The sequence below is a fragment of the Bubalus kerabau genome, chromosome 3, assembly GCF_029407905.1.
Source record: "Bubalus kerabau isolate K-KA32 ecotype Philippines breed swamp buffalo chromosome 3, PCC_UOA_SB_1v2, whole genome shotgun sequence".
Lineage (NCBI taxonomy): Eukaryota > Metazoa > Chordata > Mammalia > Artiodactyla > Bovidae > Bubalus > Bubalus kerabau.
Window position 1 is genome coordinate 83,647,309 of NC_073626.1, and position 26,907 is coordinate 83,674,215.

A 26,907-nucleotide genomic window follows, 5' to 3' on the forward strand; every position below is an offset into this window, starting at 1 on the left:
TGATATGATCATTTATTTTTATAATTATAAGGTTAATTAGGTCTAAAGCCATTAATTGTAATAGAATATTGACTATTTTAATCCAGTGAAGAACAGAAAAGATAATGAATTATTGTCTTAATTTCTCTGCCAGATAATGCTTATTTATAGCTTTCACAATATTTATTTTATTGGAAAGTTTTCATTTTTCTACTTCTTTCATTTTGATAGTAATGGCATATGAATTAATCCATGGTTTTCATATCTTTTAAATGTTGATTCAAACATGAAGCTATGCTAGTAAACAGAATATGATTAAATTAATAATAACAAAATGAATTTATAATGGAACAAGGCAAATGGAGGGCCTAGTCCTGCTGTGTTATAGTCATATATAAGACTAGCATCTGTAACAAGTATCAGCAAACTATATGGCCCAAGGGCCAAATCCTTCACACTGCCCGTTTTTGTATGATTCCTGCAAAGCTAAAATGTTTTCTACATTTTGAAGTAGTTTAAAAATATAAAGAAAAATATTTTTTTTGGCACAGGGAAATTAAATGAAATTCAAATTATAGTTTCTATAAGCAAAATTTATTGAAAGCAGATATGCTTATTCATTTTCATGTTGTCTGTGGCTGTTTTACTCTACATAAACAGAGATCCTCTGTCCTACAAAGCCTAAATAATTTACCACCTGGCCCTTTTACAGAAAAAGTTTGCCCACCACTACTCTATAGCATCTCTTTTACAAGTAATCTACTTCTCCATTAGTGTTTTCTTAGCTTGTATGCCTTCTGTTTCCTTCTATCTTATACCTACCTGTTGGTGGGAATTTTCAAGCTTAGAGGCAGGAGAAAATTGGGATAAAATGCTTTTCAGTGACTCACTTCAGTTTTCAAAGCCATCATGTTCGTTTGATGTAGTTGGTCAGCCTGTCGTCAGACTGCTCATCAAGTATGGTTGTATATGGTAACAGCCATATGCTTAGTACCTTCACTTCCCATTGACTTGAAAACAAGTTGCTAGATTTTTTTTTTTTATCCTTGTAGCCCCCATGCCAACTTGATAGTTGGTAAGAGAATAGACATAAATGTTCTCATTACAAAAAAACAATGATAATTATGAGACATGATGGAGGTGTTCCTTGACACGACAGTGGTAATCATTTTGCCATCTATATGCTCATCAAACCATGTTGTAGACTTTAAACTTATACAATGTAATATGATAAGTATATCTCAATAAAGCTGGAAAAGCTAAATCTAATTACAAATTTGAAGAAAAAAAATCTATTAACATTTGCATTGATTAAGGAAACTAAAGGGAAAATGAGCCCTTGGTTTGTCATCACCATTCCTATTAGAACACACACACATCAACGAACATATATTTTATAGCGAAATATACTTTTTTATTGACAATGAAGACCAACAGGAAATAGTCTCAAAATTTCTTAATGATTCATCAAATTGATTCCTGTGATTTTCTCTTTCCCCTCCATCTCAGATTCTTCTCTTAAGCCTGATATATTAACACAGACACTTTTTTACTTGTGCTTTTCTACTTACATTTCTGAGAAATTGTTCTAGGTGTGACCAAAATTAGTGGTGAGTCCTTTTTCCTCAGTTTGGTATAATTTTGATTGTTTAAATGTGAAGTAGATGTTTCTAGCCATGAAGAGACTTACATGAAAGGCTTTCTCAATTATCTTTTTTTTATATAAAATATAATTTACATAATTTGAGCCCTCTGTGAGAATTTTTTTTTAAATAATATTCAGTTTACTTGTACCCTTACCTCTAGGAGGAAAACAGAAATGGTTTTGCACACAAAATTTTGCTTCAAGGACAGGAGTTATCCTGATCTGTTTTATAATCTTTTCCAGGGCCAAAATGATTGACAGTAAAGCCACCCAATCATAATGCCATTATCGCATTTGAATTGGGTTCAATGGGCAGATCTTTTTCTTTGCTTTAAAAGTCTCATTAAGTTGCAAGTTGGCACAATTCTTGGACAGAATATTTTATTACAGGAACTCTGAAAGCATTATATGTTCCACTTATTGCAATAAGTGAAGTTTATCTTCTGGGAAAAGTAAACGCAGATCTTGGCTTAAGTTACCTTCAGCACAACAGACACTAGTCACAATTTTCTTGTTCTACTTGTTTCTTACAGGTAACAAATATTAAGTAAAGGCAAATGTCAAGAGGGCATTTTAGGCGCATAAAAGGGAATTTGGACACAGGTTTTCTGCTGTAGAAATGAGTTTAGGAATGACATCACGGTAATGGTGAGGGAGCATTCTCTTTGCTCCTCATGCTGGCCCTTTAAGGGTCGGGCTGACCTCTGCTCCAGCGTTCACAGAGGCTCACACACGGGGAGATTGATGAGAACTCTAGCTTCTCCTCTGCTGCCCCATCCCGTGTTCTTATCTATGGATGAAGATGTATAACACTCTTCATTGCTGGTTTGGATTTTGGCCTATATTTCAGAAAACTGTATTTATGTTCTTTTTTATTTCCCATCTCCCTGTTTCTCCAACCCTATTCTCCTCCTGACATAGGTCCTCAACCTATTTCTTGCTTTATTGCTGAGCTCATTTAGTTCAGACAATCTTACAGCAATTGAAGAAGACACTGATGCAAACAACCTCCAGATTGCAGTGGCCAGAATTAAGAAGGGAATAAATTACGTGAAACAAACCTTACGTGAGTTTGTTCTAAAAGCATTTTCCAAAAAGCCAAAGATTTCCAAAGAGATTAGACAAACAGAAGATCTAAATTGTAAAAAGGAAAACTACATCTCTAACCGCACACTTGCTGAAATGAGCAAGGATCACAAATTCCACAAAGAAAAAGATAAAACCAGCGGTTTTGGAAACAGCATGGACAAATACTTAATGGAAGAAAGTGATGGTCAATCATTTATTCATAATCCCAGCCTCACAGTGACAGTGCCAATTGCACCGGGGGAATCTGATTTGGAAATTATGAACACTGAGGAGCTTAGCAGTGACTCAGATAGTGAATACAGCAAAGGGGTAAGATTGTTTTTTTACATATATTGTTTAATGTTATTTATTATGAGTTAAAATTTCAGATTTTTGCTGTCATGAATTCTTTTCTAATATGCATACTAATAGGTACTTTGTGTGTATGTGAATTTGTACAGTAACTTCCTGAAGGTTCACGTGGTAAGGTTTTACCTACTGGTTCTTAATAACTGATACAATCTTATTTAGCTAGATTTGAAAGTTTGGGAATATTTAAGTCTTCCTTTCCTTTATTCCATTTGTTATCAACTGTAAAGTCATATGCAGTCTCCTTTAATAGTGTCTGTTGAATCCACAGCTCTTCTCCATCACCTTTGCCTTTGCCCTCTGCTTGGCTAAGCCATTTCCACATGGTGTCCCCACTGATGTCTCTGCCTTCATTTTCCATCTACTCTAATCCATTTGTTTGATTAATTTTACTCAAGTCCAATCCTAATGACATCACTCCTTTGAAGTATCCTTGATCCCCAAGATAGATTTGAATTGTACACTGTAGGTAAAAGCCTTCATATCATGCCCTCACAACCAACTGACTGGCTGTGTCACCTAGTCCTCACCCTGGGGCTCCTACACCTGAACCAAGCCAGTTTTCTTCTGGGCCACATACAACTCACAACCTGCGTGATTTTGCTTGGGGTCTCCTTCTTCAGTCGAAATCCTGAGTATGCCCTTTAAGACACAGCCCTCAGTTTCCTTGTATATAAAATTATTAGCCCTTACTAAGAGCTAGGTGACAGTTAAATGAATTGCACATGTAAAATGCTTAGAACAGTATTCACAGTGCTCAGAAGTTGTACTTATTATTTAGCATTATATTTTATATTCTTAAAAAATTATTATATGCATCAAATGGTACTGTAAACTCATTGAGAACAGGAAGCTTCATTACAACTTTTTTGTATCCTCCTTCCCCACCTCCAGGGGCATATATTCAAAGTATTATTGAGCTGCATTTTTATTAATATAGAATATAATCATAAGTGAGTTTTATGACAGGATTTTTATGGCATCTCTCTAAAGTTTTAAGATACCATTTTACAATATTTTTCCTCTCTTTAGGTCACATTTGAAAATATTTGACACGTATTTCCCAAACATCTTCTATCTGCTTGACCCTATATTAAGATCTGGGTTTCCCAGGTAGCACAGCGGGAAAGGAAAGAACCCACCTACCAGTGCAGGAGACCCAAGAGGTGTGGGTTCAATCCCTGCATTGGGAAGAACCGCTGGAGTAGGAAATGACAACCCACTCCAGTATTCTTGCCTGGAGTATTCCATGGACAGAGGAACCTGGCAGGCTACAGTCCTTGGGGTCACAAAGAGTCAGACATGACTGAGTGAAGGAGCACACACACACACACACACACGCATATTAAGACCTATCCTTCTTAAATTTAGAGTGGATTTTGGAAAAAGATACACAGCTCTGTGTGTATGTGTACACACGTGCATTGGCCATGTAACCAATACTCAGTGCATAGTAAATGCTCAATACTTATTCATTAAATAAATATATGATTAATAAATTATGAATGTATATTTTAAGTAGCCAAAGAAATTATCTCCAAGATCACAAAGTAAGGAATAAAATATTTTATTTTTTATTTTAAAAATCTTTGCATGGAAGAGGTTAATAACTCCAAAAATTCAGAAGGTGTAGTTGTTTTGGTTTGAAAGTAGAAAATTAGATTCCTCATACCCTGTGCAGAAGCAGTAATCTGGGTCTAGACTCATGTGAAAAGAAAAATGAATTCAATTACCCATTTTTCTGCCTACAAAGTTTAGAGTTGTAAAACCCTAACTGCCTAGCAGACTTTCTGAATAAGCTTGAGATTCTGGGTGTTAAAGCACTTTGGTAGCTTGGGCTTCCCTTGTGGCCCAGCTGGTAAAGAATCTGCCTGCAGTGCGGGAGACCTGGGTTTGATCCCTGGGTTGGGAAGATCCCCTGGAGAAGGGAAAGGCTACCCACTCCAGTATTCTGGCCTAGGGAATTCCATGGACTATACAGTCCTTGGGGTCGCAAAGAGTCAGACACAACTGAGCAACTTTCACATTTGAGAGGAATAATTTCTTACCTGTTCATTTTTTCTTTCCTCAAAGCCTGTGGCTATCCTTACATGGATCTCCTTAAGTCACTGGCAAATATCATATTCTTAGTATGTTGAATTATAACATTTTAAAGGGAATCTAATAGACCTGTCCCGTATAGCACCTCATTTTCTAATTCAGAAAGCCAGTAAGAGAAAGCAACTTTAGATTATCTACAGTTATGAAACTCGTTCAAGGGAAAGCAAAATCAAGTCCCAGTCTTGATGTGCATAAGTCTGCCTTTATTCTCCTGTTTTTGTCCCTTTCAGGGATAAAACTCACATTCCTAAAGGGGTTCATACCCAGTTTGTCTCCTCTGGGATACTGAGCCATGCTTCTGAAGAATTTACATATCCTGTGGTATCCAGAGGAGGTTTGTGATGACATAGTATCCAACTTCTATAATTAATTATTTCATCTATAAGTTATTTGGTACTGAAATAGACTATTTTAACCATTCATAAAGTTGCTCTGCCACCTGTCCCATAAACCTTTCCTAAACCTAAAAAGCATGAAATTTAGAGCACTTAAACTGTGTTATCCAAAGACCATTTGATGGTAACTTAATATTCTTAATTATCATTGAGTTTTTTATGACATTATAGTCGTAACTACTTGAGAAAAAATACCTTTTCTCTATTTCATAGTAATGGAAATATGTGGCATCATATTCAGGAGCTTGAGGCTACCTTGCAGCTCATAATTAAAAAATATATAAACTAGTTTCTTTAAGTCATTTGCAAACTATTTGAGTTGGTAAGCCCTAAACAAATTGGAGAAGGAAATGGCAACCCACTCCAGTATTCTTGCCTGGAGAATCCCAGGGACAGAGGAGCCTGGTGGGCTTCCATCTATGGGGTCGCACAGAGTCGGACATGACTGATGCGACTTAGCAGCAGCAGCAGCAAACAAATGTTAGGTATCGTGTTTATTATTGTATTCATCATCATTATTAGCCTCTAAAAATTCAGATTTTAAATTATGTAATGTATGTATGTATGTAATTTTGTCCTTCTTCATAAGACATTTTCCATGACATATCTCAAAAGTGTGTCACCCTGAGTGTATTCAAACCCGCTTGACTATATACTGGACTTGAAAAGTAGTGAAATTTCAAGATCTATAAGAAATTTGTTATGTAGTATTAAGCAGTTGCCAAGTGTAACAACCCGCATCTAGAGTCTTCCTCTCCAGTGCCTTGTGATTTAAATGTTTCTAGTTATGACTTGTTGGTTTTATTTTTCAATTCAGAACACTAAAAGAAATTCACATTTCCTTATTTACCTGAAGTGTTTCTACATCATTTCAGGCTAAGCTCTCTGCTCTAATTCCCCTAATCTTCAGCTCCCATTGAGTTCCCAGTTTTTTAACTGCTTATTCTCTCCTTTGTATCTTTCCTATATTTTCATCTTTGAAATAATTCTTGATGAACTTTTCCCAAAAAGGCAAATCATGATTATCCAATAGAAAATATTGCCCAACTGAATATATTTCGGTTATTTAAGTCTTAAGCACTACCTGGAGTATGGTGAAGAAGGCAGCCTCTGGAGAGAGAATTCTTGCCTTAGATCTTAGCCTTAATATTTACTGTCTCCATGGTTTGAGCAATTTACAAAATCCTCTGGTTATTTTTTTCTAGTTTACTTATATGCAAAATATAATTATAATCAAGATTACATTATTTGGGTAAACAAACAAGTGCTTGCTGAAAAATAAGTGCCCAATTAACAATTACCATGGGTATGAAATTGAGTAGTCATGTACACGCTGTAAGCAGCTATTTGCTACAGGTTAAATTTTTATGTGTAAAGACAAATGTAGGAGCTTGTTACAAATGCCTGTTCTGGGCTGCATCCTGCAGATGCTCTCTGCCTAAGTCTGGATGCACTCTCAGAATCCTTGCCACACTGTTCCCAGTGACCACTGTGATGGATTGGTGGGCATAAATGAACCTAAATTCATCTCTGGCTTGTCTTGATCCAGGTTTCTGAAAATTTGTTTTCTTTATTCAAGGGCTGGGGATATATTCTACATTTGTCTGTTTAAGAATCTGCATTTTGAACAGGGGGAAATAAAATCTCTGACCTTTCCTACTTTCCCCTTCCCCATCTGGAAAATAAATCCACCCCGTCTGTTATGACCTAACATCCTTTTTTTCTTTTTTCTGCCCTCTTCTAGCATTAGCTCTCAGGCAAGTTTTCTTCTTCTGATAGACAGTTAGATATATACACTCCAGAATGAAGGCAAAATATTTTGTCATCAAATACCTTATCAGAAAATGACCAGAGATGAGTTCAAGTAAGGTGTTGAGTAAAATATCTTAAGAGTTTTGAGGCAATAATTGGCATTAGAACACCAGCATTTCTCTGAGGATGAGTCTGTCTCAGAATCAAGAAAGACATGCTGTCATCTCTAGGGACCCATGAGAATAAGGCTCCTGTCACTGCTTCTCGGAATACACGCTGAACTGATGGCCACCCTCAGAATCAATCTCCTCCTGGGGTGCAGTGCAGCCCTTGGCAAACATTAACACACTGCAGATTTTCACCATTAGCATTGAAGTGCTTCATTATTATGAGCCTCAAATGAAGCATGAAATGCATCCATTCATTCAATAAATATTTATTGAGATCTACTATGCTCCAGGCATTGTGCTAATAGTTGCTTAGAGAAAAAAAAAAATTTTTTTTTCAGCCAGGTGCAATAATTCAATGTGATTGGCATCTGGCTTAATTTTTTTTTCTGTTTTAAATCGTGCCAAATCTCAAAATTGAAAGTTGTAAAAAACTAAATTAGTAAGTTTTTTTTTAATGGAGAGCTCTTTCTTAGAGGGTTAAAGAGACATCCTTTTGCTTTCAGTTATTACAGATTACTTCCTTTTTTGCTTTCAAGATGAAAGAAAAATAACCAGTTTATAGACTTGTGATGTTAATTATAGACTTGTGATGTTAATTTTGAATATGTGTGTAAATTTCAGGGGAAAATATTAAATTTATCCATTTTATTTCTCCAAATATTTTAAAACATAACAGTCATGTGGTTTTTGGAATAAATTCTGACAGGTTTCAGAGACGCTGGTAGCTATGAATCTAAAACCCTAAATCTTCTTTAATGCTCTTTTGACAAATGTATTATCAATGCTTGCTTAAGTGAATTTGTTCATCTTGTGTACTCAGCAGAGAGGAAAACATCCTCATGGAAAGATCTCCCCATTCATTCTTCCTCTCTCCAAATGCAAATACTTAGCTTTCCTCAGTGGTTCTTCAGTGTTTTGAAACATTGTCTCCAAGTTGTGATGGAGCTAGCAGAGGTCCTTAGAGAAAGGAGAGAGAGCAATGAAACTTTCAAATTTATCTAACCAAACTTCTCACCTTCAAGGAAGTGTCATTTAAAACATTGCAAAAACAGTTATGCAAAATTTATGTTCTTAAAGGAAGTGAAAGCCACCTAAAGCCCTCATTCACTTTGATTATTGTGGGAGAAAAAATTGCAAAGGAATCCATGAGTATATATTCCGTTAACTGTGGCTATTCATTTTTTCAACTTCCATTTCCTAAGCACCTGCTTGTTGCCGTATGCCTGCTGGATTCTAGAAAGATGTCAGCAGTGTACTCATTTCCTCAGGAGATGTGGTTCAGAGTCTTCTTGGTCTATGGTGTTGTTGTAAAGTGTTGTAAGTGGTTAAGAGTAAAGCTAGGTTCCTACCTTTGAGTTAAAACACCCACAAAAATCAGGAATTATAAATATATATATAAAAATAATTAAAACAGGTTTTTTAGAAAAAATATTGAGGCAGGATAAGGCTAGGGTGACTAACCTTGAAAATAAATTGGAATACTTCACAATGGGGATGCCAGTTGAAGTATGTTTTATGATAAAAAGAATTCATCAGGTGAGAGAAAGAGTAGGGAGAGAAGGGGAGGAATGGAGGGAGACAGAGACAAAGAAGAACAGAGAAACACCTTTGTGGTAGATGTAAAGGGCCCAGCCTGTGTGGAAGCATCCAGATACAAAAACACCCATTAAATACATGAGAGGATGGCCACTCAGGAAGCAGTAGGTGACAGAGGTTGATTGGAGCCAGATAGTGAGTGATGACTTACTGTGATTTGGAGGTTGAAGTAGGTTTCTTTTTATTTCACAGAAAGGGAAAACTTTGTCTTGTTTTGTTATTCTTTGTTGTTAGCAGACTTATACTTTTAAAGGAAGTTTGGGGGTGTAATAAAGGTGAGAAACCAGAGAGGATGGGAAGTTGTTGCAACCATCCTAAGGACACTTGATGAAGGCTCCAGGTCAGGGAGTGATGGTGACACGTGGGATAAGTGAAAGACACTTGCAAGCTAAAATACAAGGGCTCAGGGTCTGGATATGTGAATTGTGAGCTGTTTCAAAGGGCATATTCATTTTCTGTGGCTGCCATAACAGCGTATCACAGACCCGGGGCTTTGTACAACAAGAACTGTATTCTCTAGTAGTTCTAGAGGCTGTAAGTCTGAAACTGATCTGTCAGCACGGCCATGGTCTCTCTGTGGGCTCTAAAAAGGAATTTCCCTTGCTTTTTCCTAGCTTCTGGTGGTGGTCTTTCATCCTTAGCCTTCATGATTAGCAGCTGCATCACTCTGATCTCTGCTTCTGTTGTCACATGGGATTCTTCCTGTCTTTTCTTTTTATAAGGACACTAATTATATTGGATTAGGGCCCACCTCAGTGACCTCATCTTAACTTGGCTACATCTGCAGAGACCCTCTTTCCACATAAGTTCATATTCAAAGGTAACAGGCATTAGAACTTCAACATATATTTTGGGAGATACAAAGTAATTCATAATAAAGAGTTTTGGCTTAGACGACTAGATGGATATTGATGCTATTAAAAATATGCAGGAGGGAAATACTAAGGGGGTAGGGGAGAGAGAGTTTAATTTGGGGACATCTTAATTGTATACTACTCACAGGATAGCTAAGTGATAGTGAACAGTAGATATTTGGAGGTTTTAAGAAGATAACTCAGAGTTGTAGACAGCTTGGAATTTTGCATGTAAATTTTAGGTCAGGTTCCCTGGGAAACCAACTGTGAGTAGTGTTTCAGGTTAAACACCTAACACCTGTACGAAATGATGGAAGCAAGTTGATTGGGCCGAGGGAAGAGTTGACATGCTCTGCAGTTGTAGCAGAGGGTTCAGCTGGTTCTATAGACATCGCTGGTATGTATGAGCCTTTGGAGTAATCCCAGATCAAAGCAAGGGCTCAGAACCTGTGTGCCCTGAACCCATCAGTCATTGGATACAGGTTCTCCCTCCACTCTTCCAGGGAAGGGAGTATGACCTTGGGTAAGGCAGCTCCCTTCTGTATTTCATTTCCCAGAGAGGGACTCAGCTGTGAGCCTTCAGCTGCCAATACTCCTAGAAGGTGGAGGAATGAGTAGCTTGTTTGAAAGGCAGATCTGGGCAGTGCAACCACAGTGTCCACTGCAATACAGGGACCACAGGAGGAAGAGGACAAGTGAATAACTTGACAAGTGGACATGAAAGCAAGCACCAAAGAGACCAAGGAGAGAATGTATATATTAGCCACTTTGATATACGCTATGTAACTTTCCTCCTTACAGCAACCTGGGAAAGAGGGTGATATTAATCTATATCTACAGATAACTAAAATGCTAAAGGATTAAGAAATAGTGCAGGTTAGTTGCTGATGTTTCTGAGAGTCATTTTAAATTTGAACTCCAGGCTTTAACCACCTCTAATACATATCATGGAAAGGCAAAAGCATGAGTAGGAATGTATTCTCTGTTATATCCCTGTAATGCTGCAATTCACGGTCAGATTTTCTGTTATAATGGTATTGTGCATTTGCTGATTCATGTTCAGTTTCTAATCCTCCTTAGTGCTAATTTATTAGCTTATAGTCTACCTTCAAAATATAACACAAAGCAGAAGAAAGCACATTCCATGAGAGAATGAGAAGCCAGTCCAATGAGGATGCGTTGAGTAACAGATTATATTAGGTTGAAGGCACGTGAAAGGAAGTGGCACCTAAGCTAGACATTAAAGAATGGAGATCATATTTTTGTGTGAATGTGGTAGGGATGGAAACCCCAGGCAGAGGAACAAACAGTTGTGCTATTCATCTGATTCACTTATTCACTTATCCATCCACCCATTCATCTATTCAGTATTCAGTTTCTGCAAGCCATCATGTTTTGAGAAAATTTGTGTGCTTACTTGTTATTGCTTCCTTTTATTGATTTGATACAAATTTTAAATATTTGCAGTCATCAAGGTTGAATATTTTATGTTTTTTACTATATGGTGGTTTATGTTGAATATTTTATGTGTTTTTACTATGTGGTGGTTTTAGTACACTGTTGTCAGGTCTGTCTCTTCTAAGATTTTTGTAAAGTTTTTTTCCGCTAAGAGGCAGTTGCAGGAAGTTTAGATTTCTTCTCATTATTCCATTTTAGAAAATATATTAATTTTTCCAGAAATGCATTTGATTTGGCAATATTCAATTATACTTCTGGGGGGAGCTGACATTTGATCCTATCTTTTATGCATAGATTCTTACAAAGACAAAACAGAATACCCCTATAGGATTTCACTTAGATCATTTTTTTGCAGATTTGGTTCTAAACTGTTTAAAATTTTTTCCTCTTTATTGAATTTGTTCATGTGTCTAAAAACAATGAAATTTTGGTCTGATGTTTAAATCAATGTTTCTTAATTGTTATATTTTGATAAATTTGAAAACATTCCTTTCATGTGATATCATTTGAAATGTCAAAATTAAATCATCAATGCTAATTTTAGAGGATGCTTCAAAAACCACATACTGTCACTCTTACCCCACTCCAAAATTGAGGATCACTTCCTTTAAAATGTCTGTTATGAAGAGCAAACAGAATGCAAAAGGTTGCCTTCAGAAATTACAGTATTTAATTCATCTCGTAAAAAACAGAATGATATAACTGTTTAGTTCATTGTTTACAGTCTATGTTGAATGATACATAATTTTATTACTGTGTTGCAAATATATTTCTTTGTGTTTAGCATAGCATGCATTGTCAAATGTAACTAATTTCTACTTACAGGTATGTGACTTTAAACATTTAAATCAGTTGATTAAGCTGTTCCATCATGCTCCACTTCCATACCTCAGTACCTAACTTTCTTACTTCTCACAGGGGTAAAAACAAACTGGATCCATCAAGGATGCAGCTCTGTGCTTTTAACCAGGCAGAGACATATGTGACCACTTTTACACAGGTTACCTAAAAAAAAATTCATACATATGTATATGATATTTTTTTTCAGTGTCATGCATGCTGTTCAGCTACAAAATCTCTCTGCCTGACCCATTGCAAGAAAGTAGAAACATACAATTGTGCCATAGATAAATTGACATCACAGCATGTCACGGGCAGTTCTATCTATTTTTGTTATTCTCTCGATGACTCCCTTGATATATCTCTCATGTCCTTAGGTGATTTCAAGTGCATGAGCTATAGATTTTTATTGGATAGATTATTAAAATAAGGTATAGCATGTAACAGAAACCACTGAAGCAGCATTTAATTTAAAAACCTCTATCAACTTCCCCTAATTTAAGCTACACGGTCGACCCTTGAACAACAGGGGTTTGAACTGCATGGTTCGACTTATAAAGTGATTTTTTTCAATAGCAAATAATACGGTACTACATGATCCATGGTTGGTTGAATCCATAGTTGCAGAACAGAGGATCTGAGGAACCATGAGTGTGGAGGGCTGACTGTAAGTTTTAATCAGATGTTAGACTGCATGGAGGATCGTGCCCTGACCCCCATGATGTTCAAGGGTCAACTGTATATGTATAGATATATATCATATTAACTTGTCAGGCTTACTGAGATAAGAGTAGAGTTTTAATATTCTCACCATAACAACAACAACAAAAACAGTGATTATGTGAGGGGAAGGATGTGTTAACTAACCTTATTGTGGTAAATATTTCACAGTATATACATGTGATATAATCACCTGGTTTACCTTAAATTTACACGGTGCTATATGTCAATTACATCTCGGTAAAGCTGGGGGAAAAATTAAAATTGTCACATTAAAGTCAGTAAATTAAAATTTTATTAAGAAACATTTTGTGGGAGTATTATTTCAGGTATAAACATAAAAATCTTGTAAGAAGAAAGGACCATTCTAGTGCTGTTTATTCACAGGTTAAGGAAATTGAGGCTTGTGCAGTTTCTGAGTATGCGTGTAGAAACCCGAAGACAGAGACAGAGTACCCAGCTTCTAGTTCAAACTTTGCATATATTTTGAAATAGTTTTAAGCAAAATGATAACTAGGGCTTTATTCCCTTATTGATTCAGTAATTAACATTTGATTTTTATTTGATCATATGTAAAATGTATCATTAATAATTTATTGGGCCTATGAATGAATGAGTTATAAATGCCTGAAATGATTAATTTGATTCCAGAATCAATTTTATACACTGATGAGAATAAGTTTCTAATTATGTACATTTGTCCCTCTGTACCTATGGGTTCTGCATGTGCAGATTCAATCAACTAGGGATCAAAAATATTCCAGAAAAGTCCAAATAGCAAAACATGAATTACCTGCATGCCAGCAAGTATTTACATGCATTTGCATTGTGTTTACAACTCTTTACATAGCATTCACATTGTATTAGCTATCATAAGTAATTTAGATATGATTTAAACTATAAGGGATATATAAAGTATAAAGGATGTACATAGGCTATATGTCAGTACTATACCTTTTTATATAAGGGACTTGAACTTATGCAGATTTTGATATCTTCTGTGTATATCTGTGATTATCTCATAAGGAGATAGATACACAGAGTAGCCTCAAGAAGATAAAAAGTTTAAGTGGAGCATATTATGAAGTGGACACTAAATCTTTCAATAAGACATAAAACACTTTCTTAAAATTAGAAACAGATTAATATGAATTGCTATAACTAATGTCTAACACATATAAAAAATATGCTATTCAGATATAATATCTTGTTTTAATTTTAGTATAGTTTCTTGAATGACTGAACTGGAAGGAAAAACCTGCTAATAGGAATCATGCTTTTTTTTATACTTAATAGAGTTCATATTTTTAATTTATTTGTCATTGCTAGAATGTTTCTATTATTGTTTTCTGTTTCCAGTGATGAAAGCAAAACTTTATCCTGAAGTTGATACACTCTAGGAATAGTGATGCTCAGTTTCAAATTTAAAAAGAAGCATATAGTTTGTTCTAGTTTACTTGCAGTTGATTTTAAAGGAATTCCTGAGTAAAAGACATATTTTTCTATTTCAGATTGATGATGATTTTGAGGCAATATTGTCTTAGAAAACTATTTTGCTCCAAAGTGAAGTCAGTCCTTCTCCTAGAACCTAAGTAAAGATATACACATATGCAATAGCATCTATATATGTATAGATAAAACACTATTTTTGAGAAAATTTTTAGAAATACATATATATACACACATATATATGTGTGTATGTGTGTATGTGTGCTTAATTACTAAATTATTATTACTTTTTTTCTTGTTATCAAACATTAGAAAACATGAGGTGCATATTAAGGAATGGTCATTCTCCAGATAAACAAAGGCTCAGTTGCAAAGAATGACTTGAAATATTTTCTTTGGCAGAAAAAAATATATTTTTATCTGTGCCAAATTCTATTTTTACATTGTGTTTGCAATATTAGAAGCCTGGATATTTTAAAAAATGGTAATTGTTGTATTATTGGAATTTGTCATTCCTTGTCCTTCTTCCTTACAAGTGGATAGTTTTAGGAAATAGTATTCATCATTCAGAGGTACAGGCAGTTTGTTCTTCATCATTTCTTTTTTTATTATTGATAATATGTAGTGATCTTAAGTCACAGAGTACGTGCTTTTACCTCACATTTTGCTGTCATGTTTGCCTGTGTTCCGATCCTTATTTACCAACTTGCAGTATTCTAGCAGGCCTCAAAAGTAGAACTGTTTAAATATTTGTTCCCAAAATTTTTAAGGTATTCTTTCTGATTTGACCCACTGCATTCCAACTATTTACGTACTATTCTCTGCAAATAGCACAAAGCCCCTGAATACCAATTGTTGCTTTACCTTTCAAGACCTTGAATGCCAGGGTGAATGCCATTTTCCATTAGAAAGAAGTGAATGAAACTGTAGGATCTGGCTGGGAAGTCTAAAACCAGTCCAATCTTCTTATATGACCAAACTTTCTTGCATTTTTGTTTGCTTTTATATGCAAGATCGTATCTTTCAGTCGCATAAATTGTCATGTATTTGACAGAAATTACCCTAGGCACAAGACTTTAAGAAAACAAAGAACTTTTAGTAAAGTATTTGCTTTATTTTGAGTTTCCTGGTGATGACTGATATTTTACTTCATTATTTCTCCATTATCTAAAACTATAAACCATTTGATCACGAGATGGAACTGTTAAGTGGGTTTCCTGCTGAATGAACAACAGCTGTTCCCCCAAAGCCTATGCAGCTTCTCTAATATCAATAAACAAAACACTAGGAAAGGAAAAACTTTGTTTTCTTGTCCTTTATTTTAGAAAGTGCTGGTGTTTTAGTTGCCCTTAATGTGGAGCCCTATGCAAGGTCACAGGTATGGAGCCCTGTACCAGGGTCACAGGATAAAAATCTCTGGAACTACCAAGCCCCATAGCAACTGTTTCCATGAGCCTCTGGATCTAAACTGGCCAGTTCCCTGACCCCATATTAAGTAAAATACCCACCCTATTATCCACCCCATAGTATCCTAACCAATCACCCAGTGCCACCATTCCAGTAGGAATTTTCTCTGTCTTGAGACTATAAAAAGACTATAAAAAGCTAGCCTGCAAAAGGGTTCGGCTCTCCCTTGAGCCAGCCCGTTGTTCTAATGGTGTCTCCCACTCGAATAAACTTTATTCTCTGCTCATTCTGCCTCATGTCTGGAAATTCTTTTCCAACCCGCACACAGACCACAACATTTTTGGTGGCCTGTACTTGGACTTGGGGTCTCTTCCCCTACCTCCTCACTTCTCCTTTCTCATAAGGACCCTCTGCAAACAGGCAAGTGGCTGTGGAAGCAGCTGAGGAGTTCTGGCCAGGGTTACTCTCCAGTGTAACTCTCCACTGTGAGCGCCACTGCTCACTGTGCCCCAGTAGCTTCCGCCCAAATGGGTGATAGTCTCTCTGACTCCTTTCCAGCTGAGGAATAGGCCGACCAATATTGCTATGGGGCTTGGTCAGTTCCAGAGATTTTTATCCTGTGGCCTTGGTACAGGGCTCCACACCTGTGAACTTGATATAGGGCTCCACACTTAACTATGTGAGGAAAGAATTTAACTAGTAAATAAACTATTTTCTACTAACCTAAATGGAAGCAAAATGAAAATTTAGACCACAGAGAGGAAAAAATATTTAATATTCCACTGATGAATGATATCTGGTATCATTGATGAATGATGTCTGGTTGCAAAGACACAACTGAGCTAGGAAACTGAATTTAACTGATCTGGTATATTTTTTAACTTGGAGCATTATGTTTTAAATATAATCTTGAGAGAAAGCAGAATTCCAGAGAGACCAGAAGAGGATTTGAGGGACTTTATGGGGCCCAGAAGCTAAATCATGTAAAGAAAATAAATACCATTACTCTCAAGATAAAAACAAACAAACATACAAATGGTAATATCATAGGTAATCTCTAGTTTTAAAAGTGCTGAAGAGAGTAGTGTTTGCATTTCTGTAGAAGGTGGGGGGGAAAGGGGGGGCCTTTCAATTGCAAGAGAGAGGAGAGCATATTTTGGCTTTAAATTCAAGTTATCCGGTAATAGAATGGTAAACTTGGGAAACTGGACTTCTAGTCACACAAAGCATAGTATAGAATTCTATCTATAGAATTCTTCTCTAAAGGTGCTTTGATCCTTTGTTATAAACTTTACCATTTTACTCCTCACTGTAGATTCAGAAACTTCATTATATGTATAAATTGTAAAACGAGGCTGTAAAGTTAAAAAATGGGTGATACTGGATCTAATCAAGTCTTTGAATCTAATAAAGTCTTTCTTGCTTATTGACGTACAGTGGAGCTTTTTTATCACTAATGCTTCCCATAGTTTTTTGTCCTTTCATGGCCAGCCCTTCCTTTTGATTTGCTTCTTTCTATATATATTATTTTTTTTAATTTTATTTAATTTTTAAACTTTACATAATTGTATTAGTTTTGCCAAATATCAAAATGAATCCGCCACAGGTATACATGTGTTCCCTATCCTGAACCCTCCTCCCTCCTCCCTCCCCATTCCATCCCTCTGGGTCGTCCCAGTGCACCAGCCCCAAGCATCCAGTATCGTGCATCGAACCTGGACTGGCAACTCGTTTCATACATGATATTTTACATGTTTCAATGCCATTCTCCCTAATCTTCCTCTTTCAACCTTCTTCCTGTCCCTTGTGTTTCTCTGATTTGATGCTCAGGTGAGATAACTATTCTAGACTGTGCTCTTCAAAGAATATCTTTCTTTTGTTGTGTGAAGCAAACAGCCTTATAATATGTACTTTAAATGTGACATCTTTGGGATGATTTCAACACCAGCCGTCCTCTTTGAATAAGGCTTTTGTTGACTTCTGTGTTTCCTCAGTGCTCTATGTTGATAGTGTTTTTTGATTTTGAGTGCCAGACTATCAAGTTATTAGACAATCCTACTTAAAAATTCTCAAGATAAAATATGACCAACATTAATGAGCATCCATACTAGCATGCAATAGGCTTACAAAGTGAATGTCTATTTCAGGAAATGTCAGTAAGAAATTTGTAAATGACCGGCCTAGGGCAGTTTTTTCGTATGACACCTGTATTTAACAGAATCTCTTCTTAATTGCAGTTTTGTAAAAAGCACACCTTCAAGGCAATCAAAAGGAAATGCATGAAGAATAGTTGAGCTTTACTTTGATCATATTTTCAATAGTGAAATAGCTACAGAAGTTTGTAGTCAAGATTAGAATGTTACAAAACTACTTTAATATTTTATGGATACACACTGAATATAGAAAACTGTGTCAAAAACATATGTATAGTATAATAATTACCTAAAGGAGACAGAATCAGGGAGAGAGTGAAGGAGACTTGTATTTTTCATCATATACTACTGTACATTTGAAATTTTTGAGGCAAGTATGTAGACTTTATTTAGAAAAGAAGGAAAAAATTAGAAAGTACCTACAGTCATACTATACTAGTGATTCTACTAAAAATTATCCTATTTTTACACTTGTTTCCACTTCTGTGTAGAACACCAAAGACAAAAGATTCTCTGTTGACAAGCAAAGAATAGGCAAAAAGTTTATTTCATATTTTACTAAAAATAAAATCAACATGAAATTATAAAATGACCTATTTATAAAACCAAAGGAGAAATTTTTCATTCTGAAGTATTTATTTTACTGCTCTTAGTATAGTATAGTTATTCTTCCATTTCCAAAATCACAAGAAAGAAAGCTAAATAAATAGCAAATGACTGAGTTTATAGAAATGAAAATAACCATATAATTCTTTAAAATAACACAAATAATTGACTTGATCTTCTCTGTATACTAAATAAGAATAAAAAAACAGTCAGTAGTTAAAATCAAAACACCTACTATGAGATTTGAAAAATTTATCTTCAAGAGAAAAACTTTGTTACAGATGTAAGCCTTTCTATTTACCCTGTTAAAGAAACTTCTGCTTTAGTAAGTATTAAATTTAAAAGCTGAATAGATTAAAACTAAACTATCTATATTGCTAGGACATGCACATAAATATTTGAAATTATATACAGTACTGAAATTACTACTGTGTGAATACTTAGTACATTCCCAGGAAAGCATTGATTTCCTAAAAACATTCTTTTTTTTTTTTTTTCATTTCATACATGATATTTTACATGTTTCAAAGATTGAATTTGAAAGCCACAAGAATTTGACTTGTGATACAAATTATAGTACATATTGGATATTTTGATAATTTATGTTCCAGTGAGGAATAATTTTGAGTAACTGTCATTTATGATGTAAAATCTGAGTCAAACTCTGAATTTCATTGACAAAAAAAATTGCCATAAAACTTATGGGGGGTACATTTCAATGGCAAGATATACTTCATAAAATCATCTTAGTTTTTACTTATAAATTAACTTGGCATTAATCTGCTTTGTTAATGCTCTTTTGAAGAGTGGGATGCTTTCATTAATTTAACCCATGTTACAGCTCTGCGAATTTTAGTCATTTTATTTAGAAGTTATTACCAGGTGAGAGAAAATCATCATAATTATATCCAAGTGGTCAATGTTTTGGCTAAGGACAGTAAGGAGTTTTTTATTCTATCAACTGTTTCACCCACTGCTTTGCCTCAAATCCAAGACAGTAACTTTTTTTCAGGATGGCAGTATTTGATTTTAGCTCCACAGAATCAAAGTGTCTTATCTTTCATGTCCCTAATGATGGTTCACTTGCAGTTTAAAGGTCAAAATTGAGGGTATCAAATAATTGTAGTCTTTGGATATGGTACTTAAAATTGGTTTTTGTGGTAGTTGGCACAATAGGACATATTAGTAATTACAAATTTCCCCATTGTTTCCAGGAGTAATATATATTTTAAAACCTTAAGTCTTATGGAATATCCAGTCTTATAATTAATTTGTATTTGCTTTAAAGTAATTTTAGATGAATACAATGAGTTTAAATAACCTACTTCTTAAATGAAATTTTATATTGATATTGTTAATTCATAATATTTTTAAAATCTTTGACATTGTGGGAAAAATACTTCTATGCTAATATAGATTAGAAGTATTAATTTTAATAGAGTATTCATAGTTCTTTACTTCAGTTATACAAATAGCTTTCCTTACTTCATTGCTTATGCTCATTACTTTATCAATGCCTTTTTTTACTGATGTTGAATACTGTGTGGTAATAATAGTGCTGAAAATATAATGTGGTACCCATAAAGCACACTTTTAGCTTCCAAGTCATTCACTAAAAGTTAATAGTCTAGGCTGGGCCTGTGATCTTAATGCAATTCAGGAGACTGAAGAATAAGTCTAAATGAAATAAGAATTTTCTCCTTTTTAAAACTTGCATTTTTTTGGAATTATTCTTTTAAAAAAAACAAGTAAAGCTGTAATCTTAATAAGAGACTACATGCTGTAGTAACTAGTAGTTTCCAATAATCACATGTCATTTAGCAAATGAGAATGAAAATTGAACTCTTCCATTGATGTGCTGCTCCATTATAAAATAATTTTAGGAAAGTCTGACAGAGTTTTGCTACAGTTGCTGTATGTATTTTTTCGAAAACTTTCTGTGTATCTGTGTGTGCGTAAGCATCCTGTTTGATCACAAAGTCCTGGGTGGGAAAAAGCCTGTTTGTGTTATGATCAGTTTCATGATCATAACGACAATGAGTTCATTCCTCTCATGTGTTGGTCTGCCGTGTTCAATTTCATGGAATCTTTGTTTCAGACTTTGCATGTGGTGCGTGCTTTAGTAGCCACTATCTCTTGACATTATAAATAATAGTTATGATCTCTTCTACTATATCCTGAAATTCCATCACTAAGATAGGTGATGATGAATAATTGCTATAGACGTTGACATTCTGATTCTGATACAGTATTTGACTTTTTTGTTTGTTTTGATGAAAGGCCTTCTATCTATATCATCCTGATACATATTCTTAAATCCAAGCAATGATAGAAAAAATATGTTTGGATTTCATTTTACACTAATTTTATAATTTTTTTAAATTTTAAGTATCAACAAGCTTTTTCTGCCAATTGTCAGATCATACCTTTCCATTATCAGGTGTTGGCAATTTGGCATTTGTATATTATTGCTGTTAAGGTCTTAGTTGTTCTAAAATAGTAATTACTTATATATATAAACTTATATTAAACATAAAACAAAGGTGTGGTCAATACTTTGCAAATGTTATAGTTTACATAAAAATTGTACCTTCAGGCTAATTCTGTCCTAATAATTGTTGACATACTAAAAATAATGAAATGTATTTTGCACAGGATGTGTAGATAGAAAGATCAAGCATAGATGCATTGTAAGGTGACCTGACCTCAGTGTATGTTTATATGTTTTTATGGCCATCGTATTGTTAATCTTTTTTTCATAACACTTTGCATGACTCTGATGATCAAATATGGTTTTTAACAAGAGATTTGCATTGAACCCTAAATGAACTCTCTGGTGGGGTGGTGATTTCTTTTTAGAGGCTGAACCGATCAAGTTCCTCAGAGTGCAGCACAGTTGATAACCCTGTGCCTGGAGAAGAAGAGGCAGAGGCTGAGCCTGTAAATTCAGATGAGCCAGAGGCCTGTTTTACTGATGGTAAGAGAAAAATTGAGACCTCACTTAACATCCATTTGTTAATGTTTGGGCCTCAGTCTTAAAACCTAATGCTTACTTGGGATTGATGAATAAACTGTCAGAAGACTCCATTCCATGCTGATTTAGTCATGGCTTTTTGACTAGGCTTCTGTTTCCACACTTATGCTACTAATAGTAATTTAGAATGGCAGTGTGTTATGCTGTAAAGCACTGCCATTTTTTGAGAGAAGCAAATAAGTGTGATACCCGATTAATGGAAATTTGTGTTTGCTCAAATTAGTACTATAAGCAAAACACATGGAGTTTCCTTTAGAAGTATCCCTATTAAAGGCATTTAAGGGTATCATCCGGAGAAGGCAATGGCACCCCACTCCAGTACTCTTGCCTGGAAAATCCCATGGACCGAGGAGCCTGGTGGGCTGCAGTCCATGGGGTCGCTAAGAGTCGGACACGACTGAGCGACTTCACTTCACTTTTGGCTTTCATGCATTGAAGAAGGAAATGGCAACCCACTCCAGTGTTCTTGCCTGGAGAATCCCAGGGACGGCGGAGCCTGGTGGGCTACCGTTTATGGGGTCGCACAGAGTTGGACACGACTGAAGTGACTTAGCAGCAGCAGCAGCAAACCCTCTGTGGAAAGTATTAATGCTAAACTATTTCAGACTGTAGGTGCTATTTTACTGAGATCAAACTTTACAAAGGCTATTTTAATCCTATAAAATACCAGTGAGAATACTTTTACAACTTTGAGATATTCATAACTTTTCAAATTCACAACTCGAATTTGAGTCTAGTATATAAGACATATTACAGAAACACATTTTCAATGAATTGTAGCCTTCAACACTGAAAATACACTGTAAACCAAAGTTTCAGTTGTGTAAGATGAGTGCATTCTGAAAATATAACAGGCAACAATATGATTATAGTTAGCAATACTTTATGGTGTACTTAAATACACAAAAGGGTAGATCTTATATGTTTTTAATTACCCACCCCCCAAAAAAAGAAGACATTGGTAACTATATGAAGAGATGGCAATTTAATTAGCTTGATTGTGGTGATTATTTCACAGTGTAAACATAACATATTTACAAGCTGTATAACTTAAAGTTTTAATTGTCAATTATCTCAATAAAGCTGAAAAAAATGGACAGAATAAGAGAAGAATGTTTGCATGCAAAGTCGCTTTAATCATGTCTGACTCTTTGCAACCCTATGGGCCGTAGCCCACCAGGCTCCTCTGTCCCTGGGATTCTCCAGGCAAGAATACTGAAGTGGGATGCCATGCCCTCCTCTAGGGGATCTTTCCAACCCAGGGATCAAACCCATGTCTCTGGTGTTTCCTGCATTGGCAGGCAAGTTGTTTACCACTAGCACCACCTGGGAAGCCCAAAAGAAGAATAGGCAAAATCAGTCTACAGAGGTAGAAGTCAGACTAATACTTACCTTTAGGAGGTACAGATTGGGAAAGGGCATGACGATGATTTCTGGGTGCTTGAAAAGTGTTATATCATGACCGACATGGCTATTACATGAAAATATTAATCTATATAGTTAAAATATATATACTATACTGTATGTATGTTCTCCTCAATAAGAATTTAAATAAATAGATAAATATATTTTTTAATGACCAGAACACCAAAGAAAATCTATGAGCAAACACACATCTCTTAGTTATATCATTTTGAGCAGCTGTGTTCCACTAGAGACTTTATACTCATTGGACCTGCTAGGGTAAGAGGTTCAGCCTGATGAATTAAACAGGGCAACCAATGAGCAATGGCAACCTTCAGCTTATCTACTTATTTTATCCAGTCACCAAATAATTATTAAGTACTTTCTGCCAGGCCCAGGCCTGACCACTAGACAGAGCAGTTGAAAAAAAGAAAAAAGTTTCTTACCCAAATGAAATATGTAAGTATGTAGTAGATCAGATAAGCAATATGTGCTCTAGAGAAGTAAAATGAAAATGGGAGTACCAAGGTCAAGAGGTAGAAGCCTACTACGATATAAGTAGAGTGATCAGAGAAGGACTTTCTAAAAAGATAACATTTGATCAGAGACCTAAAGGAAATTGAAGCAGATATATGAAGGAAGACTGTTTCAAGCAGAATAAGGAAGGCATATGCCCTAAAGTGGGGATATGCACATTTGAAAACAAAATCAAGGGGCCAGTATGAGTCGAACAGATTGAGAGGTGGGAAGATTGGTAAAAGATGAGGTTAGAGATGAAACAGAGGCCAGATCATAAGAGTATTGAAAAAACATAAGAATCTTGTTTAGAAGTCTCACAACATGCCATCTTATAAGCAGATGGGTGGGTAGCAAGGGCCAAAGTTGGAAAACCTCTGAATGTTCCTGCAGTAACCCAGGTGAGAAGTGATGGGAAATTAAAACTACTGTGGGAGTATGAGTGTCTGAATATATTTTGAAGTTAAAGCTGAAGGGATTTGCTGATGGATTAGATGTTGGGTGTTAAAGCTTTCTTTTCTTTAGAAGAGTCAAAGATGACTCCAAGCTTGGGGCCTCCGAGAAATACATAGTCTCCACATGAAGGGTTAAAAATGAGCGGGCTTGGTCTCCATGGGAAATCCACAGTTTGTTTACTTATAGTAGAAATGACCCTGACCAAGTTGTGATTGGCTGACAAGCGTTGAGCTAGAATCAATGCCAATTTAGAGCAGTATTTGGCCTTCACAGGTTTTTGTTACCTGAATGGCAGCAGAAAAATCAAGGCAAATGTGTGAGTTAAGTCAGAATAATTGTGTTTTGGTGAAGACGAACACTAACAAATCCATTGAGCCTTTTCAGCTTCATGACTACCACTTTATCAGTTTGCACCTTATTCCTCTTCACCTTTTTCTCCTCCCTCTTCTTTTGTGTCTTTCTTTAGTTCTGTGTCATTAGCGTTACAATTCAAGACTTCAGGTTCCTTCCCCAGTTCTAGTACCATTCTTTACTATCCTTAATTCTAAATGTCTTTGCAATCTGTATAATTATGAGCATGACATGACTCTTTGGTTCTGCTTGGTTTTATATTGTACTTCTGTTGGATTAAACAATTAGTAAATCAAAAAATCAGGATTAGGGTGTGAGAAGGATACACTCTTCCTTAAAAGGATGTGTTTTCTATTAATTTGATAGGAGGCACTAACTCAGCTCTGCCCTCAAGTGTTCTGAGTTCAACTTCCTAAAAAATAGCTAATAACTAATCCTAACTTTGATAACACAATAACTAACTCTTCTGTGCCTATTTTGTCTTTTTTTTTTTTTTTTGGAAGGAAAATATGGACAAAACATTTCTTTTAAAGGATTTATAATTTTTTAAGTGTTTAAAAAAAGACATTTTCTAATCAGTTTTTACATTAATTATACTGATCATGCTGTTACATTTTTATTAATGGATATACTGTCTTAGAAGAAGTCTGTGGTTTCTTTTTTATTTGAAAGCGTTAGTTTAACATGATGAAACCAAGTGGAGATTTTATGTAATGGCTCATAAGAGCAAATAAATGAAACCACCCAAAAGGAATAGCATTTACCCATGGGGACCCATTAAAATGTTTGAGAGGTTCTCTGTTATGTTTACATTTAATTAATAGTCCTTTTAAAAAAGAAAGTGTGATTCCGTTGCTAACCAGCTAGGTTGGAAACATCTTGGGATATACTATAATGGTCAAACAGGCAGTGGTCTTGCACTCCTGTCTCAAAATAAGAGAGAAACTCTGTGAGGTATGATAAATCCTGAGGAAAATATTTATGCACCTTCATCTCAGATAAAAGGTTAATCTACTTTTCTAATTAGAATATATAGTGCCTTTTCCTACCTGAATCATAAGAATAATATTCTCTTCAATCTAAATTCTGACAAAAATAAATCCCAAATGGTAAAATCTTCTTGGGGCTTCCTTGATGGCTCGGTGGTAAAGAATCCGCCTGTCAATGCAGGAGATGCCAGAACTTAAAAGTTCCCAGAAAGGACAAGAACACATAAAATATACATGCCAGGAAAAATGTCAGAGACTTGGGGGAAACATCACTTGCTACATTTCTATAAAGCTGAAAATTATTTACTAAGACTTACCTCCTATTAAGAATCAGTGAACTAATGTCACTACAGAATCATAAAAGAAGTACAGTTCATTGTCCAAAAAATATATTTCATTAAAATTCTAGCTATGTTGTTTCAGGACATACAGTTTATGATTATATGAAGTTATTACTTGATAGGCTCAATATTTTAATGAAATATATTGCTTGATAGACAAGGAAATTATTTTTAAAGCAGCCATGAAATTAAAAGGCGCTTACTCCTTGGAAGGAAATTTATGACCAACCTAGATAGCATATTAAAAAGCAGAGACATCACTTTGCCAACAAAGGTCCGTCTAGTCAAGGCTATGGTTTTTCCTGTGGTCATGTATGGATGTGAGAGTTGCACTGTGAAGAAAGCTGAGCACCGAAGAATTGATGCTTTTGAACTGTGGTGTTGGAGAAGACTCTTAAGTCCCTCGGACTGCAAGGAGATCCAACCAGTCCATTGTGAAGGAGATCAGCCCTGGGATTTCTTTGGAAGGAATGATGCTGAAGCTGAAACTCCAATACTTTGGCCACCTCATGAGAAGAGTTGACTCATTGGAAAGACCCTGATGCTGGGAGGGATTGGGGGCAGGAGGAGAAGGGGACAACAGAGGACGAGATGGCTGGATGGCATCACCAACTCGATGGACATGACTTTGGGTGAACTCTGGGAGTTGATGATGGACTGGGAGGCCTGGCATGCTGAGGTTCATGGGGTCACAAAGAGTCGGACACAACTGAGCAACTAAACTGAACTGAACTGAAACTTCTGAAACAAGTATCTGAAAGCACTGTTCATTTTTGCTCTCCCAATTCTACTTTCCCTCCAAATGAGGTTTTACGTCTAAGATTTTTAAGAGAAGAATTAACTGTAGTACCTCTTTTTAAATTCATTCTTTTCTTTAAAGTAATTTTGATTGTTTATTCTTTAATCAGTTTTAATTTTAAAAATTTTCAATTGTTATTTCCCTAAGCCTCTCTTGGTCATAGCTCTGTTCACAGTCCTTCATGAAACTTCTTACTTTCTAACTTTTCTTTTACTTCAGCCTCTTGTACATTTCCCCCACCGCCAACTCTGTCATTTCCTTCAGGGTTTTCTTTTCTTCCGCCTATCCCAGTGATGTACAGCTAAATGTTTAACAACCAGTTCTCCAAGAAAAAAAAAAAAATGGTATACGTACTGCCATCAGTTTACCATATTCTGTTGATGTAAAGGATATGTGGTACACAATTTACAAATAATAATATAATCAACATCCTTCATTGACTATTCCATATAGCTA

At 35.5% G+C, this 26,907-nt stretch overlaps 1 protein-coding gene across 2 annotated transcripts in view; it reads left to right on the top strand.

The window, feature by feature from the left end:
* The window catches only part of SCN9A (sodium voltage-gated channel alpha subunit 9), a 169,337-nt gene that overhangs the window by 108,642 nt on the left and 33,788 nt on the right, over positions 1 to 26,907 (top strand). For both annotated transcript variants that reach the window (XM_055572372.1, XM_055572371.1), the window contains 2 exons: positions 2,546 to 3,022; positions 21,421 to 21,538. In XM_055572372.1, the coding sequence (XP_055428347.1) occupies positions 2,546 to 3,022; positions 21,421 to 21,538 (595 nt within the window). The remainder of the gene's footprint in view (positions 1 to 2,545; positions 3,023 to 21,420; positions 21,539 to 26,907) is intronic.